Raw genomic sequence first — 18,611 nt, forward strand, 5'->3', positions numbered from 1 at the left:
CTTATCTGAATTGTCTAAAGGCTGAATGTACTTAACTTTTTTTTCCTTCTTTTTTTCTTTAAAGATTAAATTTTTATATTTGCTTCCCTACCCCAATATTTCATGTTTCAAATACACAAAAAATAGTCTTGATAAGCAGTTACATCATCAAAGTGCCCAATCTCCCCCCACCAATGTGCTTATGTAATTTATAGCCCTCCTCTTCATGCACCCTTCCCCCTGCCACACACATACACACACCATCTCCCACTTGGTAATCTCAGTTTCATAATCCAAGGCCAAGAGTTTGTCATCATTTGGTACTGTATACTCACTTGTTCTATTTATATGCCAGAGATGAGAAAGGCCATTTCATATTTGTCCTTCCTAGCTAATTTTGCAGAAAACAATGCCCTCAGTTCCACTAAAGCTACAAACGGCAAGATTCATCTTTTCCTACAGTCACTATATATATGTGTGTGTTTATATATATATATATGTATATATGTGTGTGTGTGTGTGTGTGTGTGTGTATGTGTGTGTGTGTATACACACACATAGATATACACACACACACACACGTACAGGGGCCTTCTACCTGTGCTCAAAAATGACCCTTGATGGTAGTCAGTACTGTAGATAATATCATAGATTTGAAGCAGAGTTGTAGCAGAGAGAGTTACACAAAAGGCAAGTGCCTTACCTCCTATACTCTCTCTTAAGCCCTATGACTAACTTTTATTTCCAGGATGGCAGTTCTTTTTTTTTTTTTTTGATAAAAAAATTGCATTTACTTAGAAGCATTCAGAATGTCAACAAAACAGCTGCAACTTTTTTCTTTTTCTTTTGCAATTACAGAGTGGTATTCAGTTAACAGAAGAACAATTACTTTGTGTAAGCTGTATCAGAGACAACTTAAGATGAAAAAAAAAACTAGTCTTTTTCTTTAATTTCATTTTATTTTTTTGCTTTTTGGGGGTCACACCCAGCGATGCACAGGGGTTACTCCTGGCTCTATACTCAGGAATCACTCCTGGTGGTGCTGGGGGACCATATGGGATGCTGGGAATCAAACCGAGTCGGCGCGTGCAAGGCAAACACCCTACCTGCTGTGCTATCACTCCAGCCCCAGGAATTAAATTTTTATGTCATTCTCAAACCCCCAAATTTAAAGGGAGTATAAAAAAATTACTAATATTAATTCTTCTAAATGTAGATTTACATGGGAACATTAAACATAAAACTGGGTTCAGATAATTTTGCATTTGTCTAGTATTCCTGTTTTCTGATACTAAATAATATGTATAAAACAGTGACTTACACAAGAAATTTTAAATGGTAGAAATGTTATAGTGTCTTCTCCATACAGGGGCCAATAGCGTTCACATTTTTTCTGTAGTCAAAACAAAAAAAGTTAGTATGTAATTCACATATTTTGTACCATAATGTTAAAAATTATTACTCTCTTCCAAAACACAAAATCTGCTATCAGTAGGCCAGGGGTCGGGAAGGCTTATACTTATTCAACTGCTTTTAAAGATGGGCTCTGTGTCTCTTAATGATTAGTCATAAGAAACTACTACAATAATAAAAAAGAAATGAATAAACAAGGACCATCTGACATATTTTTAAAAGGTGACTGGCACAAGGAGGTCCATTTACGCCAAGTTTAAATGCTTATAAAATGACACTTTACTAATCTCTGGTTAAATTCTTACTTGATTTTTTAAAAAATTATTTGCTCAATTTAATTTCTATTTTACTAGGGACCGGAGGTTGGGCCACACCTGGTGGTACTCAAGTTCTCTCCTGATTCAGGAGTCATTTCTGGCAGTTCGAGGACAGTATGTGGTGTCAGGGATCAAACTAGGGTCAGCTACATACAAGAAAGTGCTTTAATCCCGGTACTCTATCTCTGGCTCTGTTCCTATGTTCTGATTTTGTGTCACACCTTGTAGTACTCAGAGCTTACTTGTGCTTAGTTCTCCAGGATCATTCCTGGTGCTGCTCACAGGGTTATATCTGGTGCCAGGATTGAACTGGAGATGGAAGCACACTAGGCAAGCAGCTTCTCCTGTGTACCCTTCTCTAGCTCTATTTCTATTTTAAAGTACTTCTGAACTTCCAACACACAAATAGCATCCTTCTTAAAACATTAAATATTTGGTACTGGGGATATAGCTCAATGGGTTAGATACCTGGAAATCACACACATATGCAGACACACTGAAAATTTTAAAAAATACCTGAAGACTATTAAGTAACAATACAAAACTTCTTTAATAAACATACTAAAGAAAGGCTAATGAAAGGTAATTTTGATACTTTTTATCAAATAAAAGCAATAACAGAACAAAGTATTTTTGTTCTAAAAAAAGTATTTAGTAACAGGTTCAGATTAAAGATCAGAAATAATGTCCCTAGAAATTGAAAGATGAAAACTAATACTTCACAATTATTTTAATTGTCAACAGATATACATACCCTTCCCATCTCGAATTCTCGGCAGGCCATTACAATAATCTAAAAAGAATACAGGGGACATAGAGGGAGATGAAGAATATTCTAGTTAAATATAAATTAACTGTTAAAGGAAAATATAATTTAAGAGCTACTTTTCACTATGACTTTACCTGGCCTGTCAAGTAAGTAGATGTAACATTAAAAGAATGGGTTTAAGAAATGACCAAAAATCACCAGACCTTCTAAATAAGATAATTATATAGCAACAAATTAAATTGGCTTAAATTAATCATATTTAAATTTTATGACCCTGAAAGTATACTTCTAACTTCAGAAATTATATACTTAAGAAAACTGTCTAAAGGCTGAATGCACTTAGCATTTTTTTCATTTTTTCTTTAAAGATTAAATTTTTATATTTGCTTCCTTATCCCAATATTTCATGTTTCAAATATACAAAAAATCTGAAAGCATTTTGTGGTAAACATTGTATAGTACTATCTATATTTATACTACCAGCATTTCACTAGACCTGTTTTATTCACCACAATAGCTACTTTTCTTTCCATCTATCCATTTTATTTATCAGCTATTTTAACAGCTACCAGGTTGGAACATTTGAAATATATCACACATTCTCTCTTTCTTTTTTTCGGTTTTTGGTTCACAGCCAGTGATGCTCAGGGGTAACTCCTGGCTCTGCACCCAGGAATTACTCCTGGAAGTATTTGGGGGACCATATGGGATGCCAGGGATTGAATCCAGGTCGGCTATGTGCAAGGCAAATGCCCTCCCCTCTGTACTATCACTCTGGCCCTATTATCACACTTTTAAAATTTTAGACCACTTCAAAAGAACATAATAAATACCCTAAAAATGGCTTTATTTTTGTAAATTAGACATAATCAACACTGTTACATCAAAAAGTTTTCCCTTTCCTTAGTAAAACATCCTACATCATTATATAGAATACTTTGCAAAATAAATCATGAAAAGAAAATTACTTACTACAACATTGTATTCCCATATCATCCTCCAAAAGTCTATTACTGTATTGGCTAAAGGTCCTTGTGTTGCAACATAAGCTTTTGGCCCATAAACACCCTAAAATGGTCAAAAGGAAATGTTGCACTATGATTACCAAAATTAAATTTTAAAGTTTAAAAATAAAATAAAATAATAAAATAAAGTTTAACGTTTTATTAGTAGTATTTTCAATTAACACATTTCTAAATAAATATTTTTCACAATACATAAAAGCACAATAAACATAAATTTACTTCAGCTTTTGGTGATATGCTATTACTTCTATGAATTTATTAGACAGGATTAAAAAAACTTAATCAACTTATAATGATCTTACAAAAATTAAGAATTTAAAAGCAGAAGACCCAATATCTAGCCAAGAAAAACTAACTATAGCAGAACATAAAAGTATGCTTGATTCATAATTAATACTAAAACTAAGTTTTTTAGTTCCTCTTTAGCTAGATCCTTCCACAGATACTTTCAACTATTTTCAATTAAAGTTTGATGAGTGCCGGTTACATACATTTCTAATAATCCAAGAATATATTAAACAAGAAAGTTAACTGAAACAGTAAATCAGCATATAACTGAATCATACAATTGGGAATGTTATGTGCAATAAAAAACTAAAACTTTGGGGGTCTAGAGTGATAGTACACCTTACCAATCTACTAAGAATAACTTTGCTGATTATATGAAAGAACCTAACACACTGTTGCATAATTCAAAAGGGCCAAAAACACAGAATAATTAAAGAAACAAAAACAGTCTTTTATTTAATCAAGTAGCAGTTTATTCTAAGAAAAGCTAGAAAAGAATTTGGGTGCTTTTGATAACAGAGTATTCAAAATAGTGGGAGATAGGAAAGCCCCCACCACCACCACGTGGTCTAGCTCAAAGGGTAGAAGTGCATACTTTGCATGCTAAAGCCCAGGTTGAATCTTTGATCCCCCTGCACTGGTTACCTCAGCACCATGAAGAACAAACCTGATCTACTCTGGGCAGGAAGCAGTTCACCAGTACTACTGGGTGTGGCTCAAAAACAAAATATAAACAAAATAATTGAATATCTAAACAATGGTTATCTACAAAAATATAAGACCTTATTTAATTTTGCACTTGGTTGCTACTTAAAATATGGCGTTAAAGTTTTAGCTGAAGAAATTATTAAAAAGATAAACAATGTGCACCTCAATATTATCATGAAGAATAACGGGAAATTACCTAATATGATATAAGAAAAGGGAAAGACCATGTACATATGTAAAAACCAGTCAAAGGACAACTGACAGATGGTTTGCAATGGGCATAATATTAAAAAGCTTTCAATATAAAAGAAAAAAATAGAAAAATTTCTCTTTATTAAGCAAAGCTTTTTCTTAAGGAGTATAGAAGGAAAGCCTATGAAAAATGTGACAGGACTGGCATTTTATTTCTTTTGCTGTTGATATACTTAGGCAGTAAACTATTTAGTAACATGGGCCAGAGAGACTGTTCAGCTGCTAAGGTGCTTGCCTCACAGGCAGTCAACCAGGGCTTATCCCTGGCACCACTTATCCCTGGAGCACCTCCAGAAGTGTTCCCTGACCTTAGAACAGGTCTTGTACAGCACCCAAACAATAAAAAACATTTAGTGGGGAAACGTACTAGATATTTAATGGGAAAACATTTCATCGGAAATCATTAAAGTACACAGATAAGCATAATTTAGTAAATAAATACATACCTTAATAAAATTTGCATTGATATAGTCTGAATCTTGGGAAGGAGTCTTTAAAGTCAGCTTAACTCGACTGTGATCAACTACAAGAAAAAAGATTTTTATAAATAAGGGCCTTTTGGCACAAGGGTATTCTGATAAATCATATAAAATGTAACTTAAAAAATTTACTTTGAAAACCAATTTAATGAAAACTGACTCATATTGCAAGAAATGAAATTCTTTAAGAACAAAGAATTTTTTTTACTGTATTTACAGTATTTACAGATGCAATCGAAATAATTTAATTTTGTTCTAATGTGATGCTAGAGATCAAATCCATGGATTCACACATGTGTGGCACATGCTCTATCACTGAGAGACATCCCTGGCCTGTTGGAGTTCTTTTAAAATACAAAATTCCTGTGGCTAGGGAGATTCCTTACAGGGCTGAAGTACATGGTCTCTGCATGGTAAAACGCACAGTCTGATCACTGGCATTGCACTGTTCCCCAAACACTAGCAGAAGTGTGTCTTGAGCACCAAGCAGAGTTATATTCCTCCAAAATACAAAAGCAAAATTAAAATACAGATTTCTGAACATAGCTAGAATTACTAGACTTGAATTTAGGCCTACACTAATCACTAATACTCAATTTACTAAAGTTCTTATTAGGAAATCTTACTAGGAAATCTAGTTTATGAGGCAAACATTTGACAATTTTACATATTGTAAAAATTATGGTAAATTATGATACCATATAAAATCAAAGTCATACCTATTCAATGATAATTATTAGGTCACATAAATTAGAGTAAAAAACTTGAGAATATAAATCCAAAAATAAAATTATGCAGTTAAAATAAAAGTAATGTATATAAAAACATGATTAAAAAATTAGACCTCAGAAAAAGCTATAAAATAAAAATTAATCTTCCTTGTCCTTAAATTTCCTATTTCCTAATAAAGATACTATTAAATTTTCCTTTTCAATTGTAATCCTTTCCTCCCTCTTCCTTCGTTGTTGATGCCATGACCAGCACTCAAACATATCTGGTTGTGACTCTTACACACTTGGTTGTGGTATCAATGATAACCAATGATAGTGCTGCTATATTTCACCTGACAAGCAGAAAGGCGTCAGGGATTGGCCTCAAGTGCAGGCATTCTAAGAATGTACCCTGACCCTTCAGGATAAAGAATCATCCCATTTTTTTTAAGTGTTACACAGATTTCAGTATATGGATATTCCATTATTTATTTAACTAGCCACACGCTACTTGGCCTTTCATTAGTATTTAAGAAATACTAATACATGGGGCTGGCGAGAAAGTACAAAGGATAGGATGCTTGCCTTCCATGCAGCCAACCTGGGCTTAATCCTCAGCACCCCATATAGTACCCTGAGCAGTTTCAGGAGTCAACCCTGAGTACAAAGCCAGGAGTAAGCTCTGAGCACCTCGAGGTGTGCCCCCAAAACAACACCCAAAATAATATAATGAACATGGTTGTATCTCAGTTGCTGGCAAAAATATAGGGTAAATTCCTAATAGGAACTGCCACTTGGATTCTAAAATGTGCATGCCAATATACAAATGTTTTGTTAGCAAGAATGACTGGATACTGTCATGATTTTTAACAGCTGACAATATAAAATGTAAAAAATAAATTGGGGGGGAATGGGTCACAACTAACATTTTATGATGTTCCTTGAAAATCGATGTAATTCAGAGAAGAAAAAAAAAAGCAAAAATAGTTACTGAGAATTCTTACGGAGCCGTCACTCAGTTTCCCTTAATCATAGCACAATTATCAAAAGGAAAAATCAGCATTATTACAAAACTATTAACTCAGAGCCAGCGACATGGTAAAGCAGTAAGGTTATTCCCTTGCATGCAGCTGACAGGGTTCAAGCCCTGGCACTTTTTATGGTCCCTGAAGCCCTGCTAGGAGTGATCCCTGAATGCAGAGTCAGGAGTAAGTCCTGAACACCATTAGGTGTAGGGACCCCCAGAGCAAAACAACTCCCCACCCTCAAAATAAACCAGTATTAAGCAAGTATAAAAATTGTACCAGTTTTGGGGCTGGAGTGATAGCACAGCAGGTAGAGCGTTTGCCCTGCATGCAGCCGACCTGGGTTCAATTCTCAGCATCCCAAATGTTCCCCCAAGCATGGCCAGGAGTAATTCCTGAGTCCAGAACCAGGAGTAACCCCTGTGCATCACTGGGGGTGACCCAACAAGCAAAAAAAAAAAATTTTTTTTTTTACCAGTTTTGTTTCATTTTTGGGTCACAACCAGCAGTGCTCAATGGCCACTCCCAGAGATGCTTGATGACCATGCAGTGTTGGGGATGAAACCAGGGCTTCATCGAGATAAGTAACTGTTTAATTCCTTTGGGCTATTTACCTAGGCCCCTCCACATCACCTCCCAAATTTTTTAAACCAACTTTAAAATTTTTTTCTTTTTTCTTTTTGCAGAATGCCATATTACATTAAGGTATTATTTTTCCTTTGTCTCTTCCAATAAATTAAAGTTTCTTTGATTGACTGATTCCTATGATTGGAATAATGTTTATGCATGTTTGGCAAGACTACCAGTCAACCATGAGAAGACATAACTTGCGAATCATAGAATGTAGATACTTCAAGAGAATGAAGGAAAGCAGAAACAACTAGCAGTTTTAAATAGCAGGTATGACAGGAACTCTTGTTCTAGTTTTTGGGGAGGGAGTTCCTGCATAGCGCAGACATGCAAGCCTGACAATATAATGCTACAACCTGGTAATGTAGTACTGCTCGGGCTCAGAAGTGCTCTGGGGCTGGAGCAGTGGGTGTCAGGGAACTATGCCATGCCAGGATTGGACTTGAAATCTCGTGTATGCCAGGTTGCACTCTAGCCTTACAAGCTATCTCCCAGATCCCCTATTGAAAAGTTTATACTTTACAAAATATGAATATACTTAAAAGTTTGCATGCTTTGAAAATTTCAGGTATTTCGCCAGAAAAGTGTAATTATAATTATCATTACTGGAATATAATGCTATCACTCTTAGATACACTATAAGAGATACACATTAGCTTGTTAAGAACATGCAGTACAAGCACAAGTTATCTTATAGTACTCATGTATTTAATCACTTAAAAACTCTAATTGTGAATAGATAAGTCAATAGTTATAGCATTAAAAATTCATCCAGTTGTGTTCATCTATGTTATTTTAATCAAATACCTTCTTTGAATAAGAAGTCCAAAGAAGGCATTTTCACTTGAATTTTTTTAGTATTTTAATAATTAATTGTGATACTTAAGGAAAAATAAACATTAAAAAAATATCGGAAGGAAAAACAAGAAGCACAATTTTAAGTTATTATTTTGTGTTATACCTTAAAAGAGGTTTGATTATTATCTTCTTAACAATTAAATTCATTTAGGAAGAATAAAGCAGTTTAGCTTACAAACTGCTAATTAGTATTTTCATTTGTTCTATTAGGGGCATTTAAAACTTACATGGCAGTATGTCCTTATATCTGTTCTTTTTAACATTTTCTTCTTTTTCTCCAGTGGATGTGGGGTAAATCTTTTCTGTTCTATATTTGGTAGACAATCTTCTTAATCGCTTTATATGTAAAAAAAAAAATATCAAGTTTAGAAAAACATTTTCAAAATGTTAATCATTCAAAAATTGCTCTTCTTTTATGCTAACCCCGATTCTTCACAACTCCTTTTCCTATTTTTCTCAGCTGACCTGTTTCTTAAAAAGTAACCTCAAAGATAAGTCATTTAAAAAAAAATGGAGTGAGAATTATTTTGTTGGGGGATTTTGGGGCCACACCTGGCTATGCTTAAAGCTTAGGTTGGCTGGGCTAGAGGGAACGTATATGGTACTTGGGATCCAATCAGGGTTGCTGCATGCAAAGCAAGCCTCTTGACAGTTCGTATAGTATCTCTCCAGCCCACATATTTTATTTCAAAGACCAAACCTGGCAGTGGTCAGGGGCTACTCCTAATTTGGTGCCCAAAAGTTACTTCTGGAGGTGTCAGGGATGGAACCTGGCCTTCCCACACATACACTCGGTCTTTTCAGCTATCTCCCTGACCCTGGAGTTAAAACAGTAACTCAGTCCTTAACTTACTCAAGTAATGTCTGCATGTCAACTCAGGGTCACAAAAATCAAGTTTTAAAATCATGCCTAAAGATTATGTACAAATTTCTTTATTTTTCTTCTCAGTAAACCACTTCTTCCAAGGCACAAACTGATAATTCTATACAAGTCACGGAAAGACAAAGTTTCTTCATATTGAATTGGAAATGCCCTACAAAGACCAGTTCTGCTTCTTCACTGCATTACAGAAGTGGTTTGTGAGTTAGTGACAAATTCTTACCACATATGGCAGTAAGGATGTTCTTTGGGCTGGAATATTTCTGCATGTCAGTAATACACTTCCTGCTTTCAGAAGCACTGAAAGTCTGCATTGTGAATTGTTTAAATTTACTACTCCACTACACTGCTGAAATTTAATTTCAAAGGAGCTTACTTTTTTCCCAGGCCTAAAGACATATTTAAAGTATTCTTATAAAAAAGGTTTTACTATTCCACAAATTATTAAATACAGATAAAGTTTTCTAACTAAGGTAACATTTCCCTTTTACACCATTTTGCTTTTGTACTATGGTGCTGATATGAGCAACTAAGAATACTATATCTATGCTATAAAAATTAGAATTTTATTTAAGCTTATTAACTCTTATTTGGGGGGGGATGTGGTGGCCACACCCAGAGGTTACTTGTAGCTTTGCACTCATGAATTACTCTTGATGGGCCTTGGGGAATCAAATGGGATTGCCAAAGGATAGAACCCAGGTTAGCCACATGCAAGGTAAATGCCCTACCTGCTGGACTATCTCTCCAACCCCCTAACTTACTCTTATTAAGAAATACTTTACATGGGGCTGGAGTGATAGCACAGCGGGTAGAGCATTTGCCTGCACGCAGCTGACCTGAGTTCAATTTCCAGCATCCCATATGGTCCCCCGAGCACCGCCAGGAGTAATTCCTGAGTGCATAAGCCAGGAGTAACCCCTGTGCATTGCCAGGTGTGACCCAAAAACCAAGAAAAGAAAATACTTTACATGTAGTGTTTAATCTAGAGAGCTCTTTCCTCGAAAAATCTAAATTTTATTCTCACACTCTCAGAAACCTAAAATAGTAATACTCATTTTTATTACTTTACGATAAAAAGACTGACTAGAATCTTGTCGTACAATGGCACAATGTTAAAAGTAAAATCTCCCACATTTATGACACTATTTCCTGTGATAATAAAGTACTGAAGTATGGTAAGGGGAATTTCAAAATTCTGCAGCAAATGGTTTCTTGTCACGTGATAGTATGAGAAAATGAGAACCTTCAAACAATACTGGCAGAAAAGATTAGCACAACTCCTAACAATGTAGCAATTACAAATACATAAAAACTCCTTAACCCAAGAATTGTACTTGTATAAATTTGTACTCCATAAAAAACAACAGGTAGAAGGTTATGTATTGTAGTATTGTTTATACCAATGAAGGACTGAAAATACTCCAGTCTATTAATAGAGGACCAGCTAAATACATTTCATTCAATAATGTAATGAAATTATGTAATTGAAAACAAGCAAGAAATTATTAGTGATAAACATCTTGAAAATACACATAAAAAGGAGGAAAAATATGCTGTATATATTTACTACTGGTGCTGAAGATTTACTTGTATTTATATAAACACCATAACTGTCATTTATATGTTGCTCATCGATTTGTTCGAGCGGGTACCAGTAACGTCTCTTATCATGAGACTTCTTATTACTGTTTTTGGCAAACTGAATACACCACGGGTAGCTTGCCAGGCTCTGCCATGCGGGCTTGATACTCTCGGTAGCTTGCTGGGCTCTCCGAGGGACAGAGGAATCAAACATGGGTCGGCCACATGAAAGGTGAACGCCCTACTGCTGTGCTATCGCTCCAGCCGTATTTATATATGTACATAAAATATCTCTGGAAAACATTTAAAAATAGTTTGTTGTTTTGGAAAAAGGGAAATGGGTAAATGGGAAGAAAATAGCACTATGTTTTTTATACCTTTTTATGATATGAAGTTATTCAAATGTTAAATATAAAGTTAAAGTATAAAAGATGAGCTTAATAACATATTAACATAGAATTTCAGTCATTTACATATACATCTTGTATATTTAACCACAAATTTTTATTTTCTAAGCTTTAAGATTTCCACTTATAGATAATATACAGTACGTGACTATTGATCTAACTATTACATAAGCATGGGGATAATTTAAGTACCCGTCACTGAAATAGTATATGCACACTGTGTATTGTACACAGTGTAAAAACTGCATATAATATATACGTGATAAGGACAGAGAAGAGGGCTTTATTCTCTACTGGGGAGGGGAGGCGAAGGAGTCTCCCAAGTGGCGCTCAGGAGACTCAAGGGCCCTTCCCAGGATTAGCGGGCAATGGGGCCTGTGATTTAGTGCAATGCAAGGGGCCAGGGCAATATGCTTCTAAAGTACCTGCTGCAATAACTGTGCATTTTTATATTCCAAATTATAACATGAATAAGTATGTGAAATAAAGTTTCTATTTGAAGTTAGTTTCCATTTTTTATTACCTTTTAGAATACTTACAGTATAAGGAAATATCTAATTTGTATTTGAGTTTTGTATGTCTAGTTTTTCTTTTTTTTTTTTTTTTTAGTTTTGGGCCTCACCCAGTAATGCTAACAGGTTCCTATGGGATGCCAAGGATCAAACCCCGGGACAGTCAAGTACAAGGCAAGCACGCTACCAGTGCACTATCTCTCCCGCCCCTGTCTAGTTTTCTTAAAGTGTAGTCATGTGAGACATTTCTACAGTCAAGCTTCCAATAAAGAATGTTCTATTAAAGTAAGTGTATCAAAGTAATGTAGTTAGGGTAGATTTTTGACAATTCTTAGGTGCCTTCCTATTGGGGGAAGCGAGGCAGCTGGGGCACACCTTTCTGTGCTGGGGGATGGAGCCTGCAGTCTCCTGCCTACAAAGTATGCACTCAGTCCATTTTTTGTTTGTTTGTTTTTTTGCTTTTTGGGTTACACCCGATGTTCTGCACTCAGGAATTACCCCTGACGGTGCTCGGGGGACCATATGGGATGCTGGGAATCAAACCCGGGTGGGCCGAGTGCAAGGCAAATGCCCTACCCGCTGTGCTATCGCTCCAGCCCCTCAGTCCCCTTTTTTGCTCTGGCCTCTAGGTTCCTTTATTTTATGTTAATCAGATACTTTTTAGCAATATGATTTAGGATTTTTTCTTCAAAAGTAAATTAGGGACAGAGAAAAATTTAATTATCAAACAGCAAAAATAAAAAAAATATCTAAAAGTATAACATTCTATGGATCAAGGAGCACTTATCCCCAACAACTTGTAATTTGTAAACCTGAGCAAAACAAAACAAATAACCACCATGAAAAGTTTTTTCAGGGACTAGAGAGATTGTACAGCGGGTAGAGCAATTGCCTTGCAGGTGGCCAATGCAGGTTTGAGCGTCAGAATCCCATATGGCCTCCAGGTTTGAGCGTCAGAATCCCATATGGCCTCCAGAACCCGGCCAGGAGTGACCCCTAAGTGCAGAGGCAGGAGTAAGCTCTAAAGCACCACTGGGTACAGCTCCCAAACAAAAAGATTCTTCAAATTTCTATCTTTAAGAACTTCCAGTAGACTCATATTTGTAATATCTTCTACCCTTAAAACATATTAAAAATACTATGTTAAATGTTTAAGAATAAGGATTAAATGTGACTTAAACAAGTAAGACTTTGTTATAGTACTACTGTAACAAAATTAATGTCCAAGTAATACTGCGTGAAGCAGATGTAGCACCAAAGATAATCATATTAAACTATATTAACTATGGTTTAGCAGTTTATTTTTCTAGTGGTACTAGGGAGTTTCTCCCTGTAATATTCTCAGGGATCACTCCTGGGGAATGAACCCAGACCTCCAATATGCAAAGCCTATATATTCAGCCTGTTGAGCAATCTCTGAAGCCCCAGTTTAACTATATGAAGTGGAAAGTATCCATATTTATTATTTCATTTGACTTCTTTAACACGACTTGACTCTCTATAGTGAAGCTATTACTAGGAAATTAGCTGAGAAATATGCCACATATTAAGTAAACTAAGAGCACAGCCATGCTCAAGGCCACTCTTCACATGTTCGGATGAGCCTCCCGCATGAAGGGACCAGCAGAGGAACCCAGGTGTGCGGGACCCAGGGCTGAGATCTCTAAGCTTGCTCTGATTGGGACTGAGCCTTCTCCATCCAAAACGCCCCCATTTTCCAGTAGCTTGGCAGCCACACACACAAACTGCCCCCGGTGCCATGTAATCCCACCAACAGCCAACATCCTAAGACTATAAAACCAAGCTCCCGGAAGCGCGCGGCCGAGGCTGCGAGACATCTAATAAATAGCCTTGTTCTCCCTCTTGGAGAACCTGACAAGCTACCAAGAGTCTATTGCCCACACAGGAGAGCCTTGCAAGCTCCCTATGCCGTATTCATATCCCAAATCCAGTAAAAGATATATACATACCTCTCAGAGAGCCCGGAAAGCTACCGAGAGTATCCCACCCGCACGGCAGAGCCTAGTATGCTACCCATGGTGTATTCAATATGCCAAAAACAGTAACGATAGGTCTCATTCCCTTGACCTTGAAAGAGCCTCTAATCGTTGGGAAAGACGAGTAAGGAGAGGCTGCTAAAATCTCAGGGCTGAGTGTAATAAAGACGTTACTGGCACCCACAAGTAAATCGAAAAACAACGGGATGACAGTGATACAGTCATACTAAGAAATGTTATTCATAAGCTTATGTGATAGTATGTGAAAGAGTGAATAGCACTGAAGTAAATACTAACATAAAAGTTAATTTACTAAGTACACATGTAATTTAGTATAACCTTAAAGAAAGTATTCTATTTACCATACCCTTTATCAAGTGTGGCTTTAAAAAATTAATCAAATTTCTTAAGAAAAACATTTTCAATTAAGCATATCTTTGGACATCTTGAGAAATATAAACCCCTTAACTATTTCAGTTATCATCTAAATTACTATTCTAAAAAATAAGCCTGGCTTTTTCAGTAGCACTGTCCAGTGGGGCGCAGGCAGGCCTGGGCAGCCCACGGGCTCTAGTGGCAGCCAGCGGACAGCCAGGTGTGGAGGGTAGCCAGCAACACAGATGACCCCAATGTGATCCTGCATAAGAAAAGCCATCACGGAGAACACCCCATGAAGCCTCCTTACACCAAATGTGCATTCGATAACTGAAGACATTTCGAGCACCAAGATTCTGTTGTGGATCTGGAGGTGGGATCACTAACCCTCAACCCGATGGGAACACTCCCAGATACCAACACCATCTTCTGTTAATGAAAAATGTGCTGGAAGAGGGAAATGCTGCTAATTGTTTTTTTTAAGCAAGGGGCAAGATGTGGGAGATGACCCACTAATACCAATCCCAAGATCTCGGTGGTCTTCTGGATAAAACAAGTTTAAACAGATTGAGATGTTGGTGGCTGCAAACTTTCAACCAAGCAGGAAGGACACAACCTGCTAGGACATAACAGGGTGTTCTCATAACAGAGCTCTTCAATTTGTATAAATGCATTGAAATTCAGAAGTTAGTAGGATTTTGGTGTAAAGGGAGCATCCGTGAGCACATTACATCTAACCATCTACAACTAACTCCATTTTTCATTTGACTAATAAAGATATTTAATATAAAAAATAAGCCTGGTTATATCCATACTTAAAATCCAGTAAGTTAAAGTGCCACATGTAGCTGTTCTCTTTCACCTGCCCCCTCCCTCCTCCCCCTCCCCCCTTTCAGGCATAACAGAATTTTTTACCAAAAGAAACTCTTCACCCCTAACATCATAGTTTCATGACTTTTACTCTTGCTGATAAGTTCATAGAAGGATATGACCAAAGTGTTACTTCCTTTGAGCCTTCTAGAACCTTCACTTTTTAAAAGGGATTGTCAGACCCAGGCAGTGAGTATTCAACAATACTGGAAGTGTTTGTTCAAAACCCAGTTCCATCACAGGCACCTAGGAAAACAAGACAGCCCCCTGCTGTTGTGATCCCATTTAGCTAATCCCCAGTATCAAGGCACTTCTGACAGACTGAAGTTCTAGGATCCCTGAAAAATTGATAAAAAAAAAAATCTATAACTCAAATATTGCTATAGTAAAATGGAATTAAATATTGGTGATCAAGACTTGTTATACTCATAGACACATTATTTCAAATTCCTCAACATCAACACTTAAAATATTTTGAGTTTCACAAGACAGTGCTTTTAGTAAATGAACAATAATAAATCTTAAAACTATACCTTAAAAGGAAAGTAAAGGGGCTGGAGCGATAGCACAGCGGGTAGGGTGTTTGCCTTGCACGCAGCCGACCTGGGTTAGAGTCCCAGCATCCCATATGGTCCCCTGAGCACTGCCAGGAGTAATTCCTGAGTGCAGAGCCAGGAGTGACCCCTGTGCATTGCCGGGTGTGACCCAAAAAGAAAAAAAAAAGTAAAATGATGTTATCTTAAGCTTAACAGTATAGAAGCTGGAGAAACAATACAATGAGTAGGGTGCTTGTCTTGCCTGTGACCAACCAGGATTCAATCAACCAGGATTTAATTCTTGCACCCATATGGTTCCCTGGGCAGGCTAGGAGTAATTAGCCCTGATCACTGCTGAATGTGGACCAAAAACAAACAAATAAACTAAAGAGCTATAGTGTAGCAAAATATAACTTAACCTGAAAAACCAAACTTTTTGTTGATGCTTTGAAAAATTTCTGTGGCAATTACTGGAAAATCTATCCCAAGTTTAAAAGGTAGGAGGAAGTCTGGCACATATTTGGCATGCAGTAATAATTGTTAAATAATGAAGTTTTGTACCCAAAACATTTAATTTCATGCCTGAAACATTTTTCTTGATAACGAAAGCAATTTAATTGTAATCCTAATTTAGCTCGACCATAAAAATTGAGTAACTGTGAAGCTCCCTCTCCCCCCCAAAAAATTGTAGGGGCTGGAGTGGTAGTATAGCAGGTAGGCACTTGCCTTGCATACAGCTGACCCAGGTTTGAGCCCTGGCACTCCAAATCTTCCTCCCTGAGCACAGAGCCAGGAATAATCCCTGAGCTAGGTGTGACCCCCCCTCCCTCAAAAAAGTAAAATCCAATACAAAGTAAGAGTAGTAAAATCAGTTTACTATCATTTGGCTATTCTTAAATCTTTACAAAATATGCAAAAATAAGCATACCACTAACAATAACTGTTATAATTAAAATAACCAAAGAGTTGATTTCAACTAGCAATGGACTGCTCTTAACTAAAATATACAATTCTCCCTTTCAAAATCTATTTCACCTATTGCTGCATACCATTCTTCTTCTTTCCATTCCCCCCCTCCCCGGGCCATACCTGCCTGTGCTCAGAGCTACTCCTGGTTCTGCACACAAGAGAACTATATGAGGTGTTGGAGATAGAACCCAGGTCAGTCTTTGCTAGACAAACATCTTACAACCACTGTGCAATCTCTCCAGCCCTGGTCTTTTTTTTTTTTTTTTTTTAAAGAAGTGCTGGGAATCAAACCTAGGAATTTTCACATGCAAGGCAAATGCTCTACTAATGTACTATATCCATGGACCCTCCTGACATCCTTTTTCAAAACTATGTAACAGTGCTTCCTTACTGAATTTAAGTCAGGAATTTAAGACGGAAAGGACATATATTAAAGTAAGTAAATAGGTCTTAGGCTATCAAAATTTTGTTTTTGTTGTTCGTGTTGATTTCTATGCTTCAGTTATTTCAATTTTAGCATGCCAAGCAAATTCCTTGCTTTCCTCTAGCTTCAATATAAAAATCATCTTGCAGAAACATTTTCTGAAACCAGTATTAGCAACCACCCCCATCTTCCACTTCCTTCCAACTGTTTCCTCATCTCTACCCACAGTTTTTTTAAATACACTTCTAATCTAAGGCATACTCCAGCTATGTAATTACTTTATATGAACATGTGCCATTCCTAATAGAACACAAATTCCATGAAAATGTAGCCTATTTTCTACTACAGGCTACTATCAGCATAACCTGTGACAAATGAACTATATATGTACATACTTACTGCTTTTTTGTTTGCCATGGAGCCACACCCAGCAGTGCTAGTACTGGCAGTTTTCAGTGCTGAGGGATTGCTTGTTGCAATACTAGGGGACCATGTGGTGATAAGCTCAAACATGTACCTCCATGCATGAGTACTTACTCTGGAACTATCTCTCCATTCCACAAATAATTCATTTAACTCATGCAACCTCTGGTTTTGCATTTTCCAAGTCAGTACCAGCTTCAAATAATTTATCTCCTTGTCTGCTGGTAAATGGCTCAGAAACTCCAAAATCTTTGGGGTTTTATTTTCTTTTTGGGTCACAGCTGGCTCTGCACTCAGGAATTACTCCTGGCGGTGCTCAGGGGACCATATGGGATGCTGGGAATCGAACCCAGGTCGGCTGTGTGCAAGGCAAATGCCCTACCCACTGTACTATGGCTCCAGGCCCCCAAAATCTGGTTTTAGAGTTTGGCTATGGCTCCTAATTATTCCAACCTTCACTTGAGAATTATCTTAATATAGTACTCTTCCCTCTTAGTCTCCCATTTCTTCATTGGGGGAACACCAATGAAGTCCAGACTCTCAATTTTTCCCAAAACAATCCATCATTAAACATTATTCCATCATATGTAATATGAACATACGGTAAGATTGAGACTATTTTTAAGTAACTTTAGCACACTAAATGTCTTTTTCACTGGAATGATGGGGTGGGAAGTAATAGCCATGGGTGCAATTGGGGAGGGTACTTTTTGTTTGTTCACAAAGAAGAAATAACCTCCAATTCCTATTATCTCTGAAAAGATAGGTCACAGAAAAAAAACTATCTTTGCAGTTGAAGAGAAGCCCAATTCATTATTTTACCACTAAAATAAAAACAAATTATTTTCTGCTAGGCCAGACTGCCACAAAAGCTGTAGCCAACTTTCTAGAGAAGCCAGTACTTTCTAGTGAACCATTAATTCATGACTAGCCCTCCCCAAAACTTCATTCTTCCCTTAATTACTTAGCAATAATTTGCAAAAAGGGCATCAGATTTGAAAAGCCGTAATTGCAGAGAACACTGTATATAGATGACCAATCTCCTTTGAAAAACCTCCTTTCCTAGACTTTATGAAATAACTGTCTCTTACTTGTCTCTTTACTCCACTAATTAGAGCTTTCTAGCTCTTAAACTGCCTAATACCTAAACATTTGTGTTCTCTATGGAACTATTCATTTTT

At 36.8% G+C, this 18,611-nt stretch overlaps 1 protein-coding gene and 1 long non-coding RNA gene across 2 annotated transcripts in view; one reads left to right on the forward strand and one right to left on the reverse strand.

Annotated features, from left to right (window-relative positions):
• LOC129405522 (uncharacterized) overlaps window positions 1-18,611 on the forward strand; it is a 107,533-nt gene that overhangs the window by 66,148 nt on the left and 22,774 nt on the right. The window lies entirely within an intron of this gene.
• Window positions 1-18,611, reverse strand: part of PTPN12 (protein tyrosine phosphatase non-receptor type 12) — a 73,742-nt gene that overhangs the window by 28,054 nt on the left and 27,077 nt on the right. The window contains exons 2-6 of the mRNA XM_055141133.1: window positions 8,681-8,789; window positions 5,198-5,274; window positions 3,451-3,546; window positions 2,464-2,502; window positions 1,301-1,372 (exon numbers count right to left, since the gene is read on the reverse strand). Of these exons, the coding sequence (XP_054997108.1) occupies window positions 1,301-1,372; window positions 2,464-2,502; window positions 3,451-3,546; window positions 5,198-5,274; window positions 8,681-8,789 (393 nt within the window). The remainder of the gene's footprint in view (window positions 1-1,300; window positions 1,373-2,463; window positions 2,503-3,450; window positions 3,547-5,197; window positions 5,275-8,680; window positions 8,790-18,611) is intronic.

Source organism: Sorex araneus, chromosome 1 (assembly GCF_027595985.1).
Source record: "Sorex araneus isolate mSorAra2 chromosome 1, mSorAra2.pri, whole genome shotgun sequence".
NCBI classification, from domain to species: domain Eukaryota; kingdom Metazoa; phylum Chordata; class Mammalia; order Eulipotyphla; family Soricidae; genus Sorex; species Sorex araneus.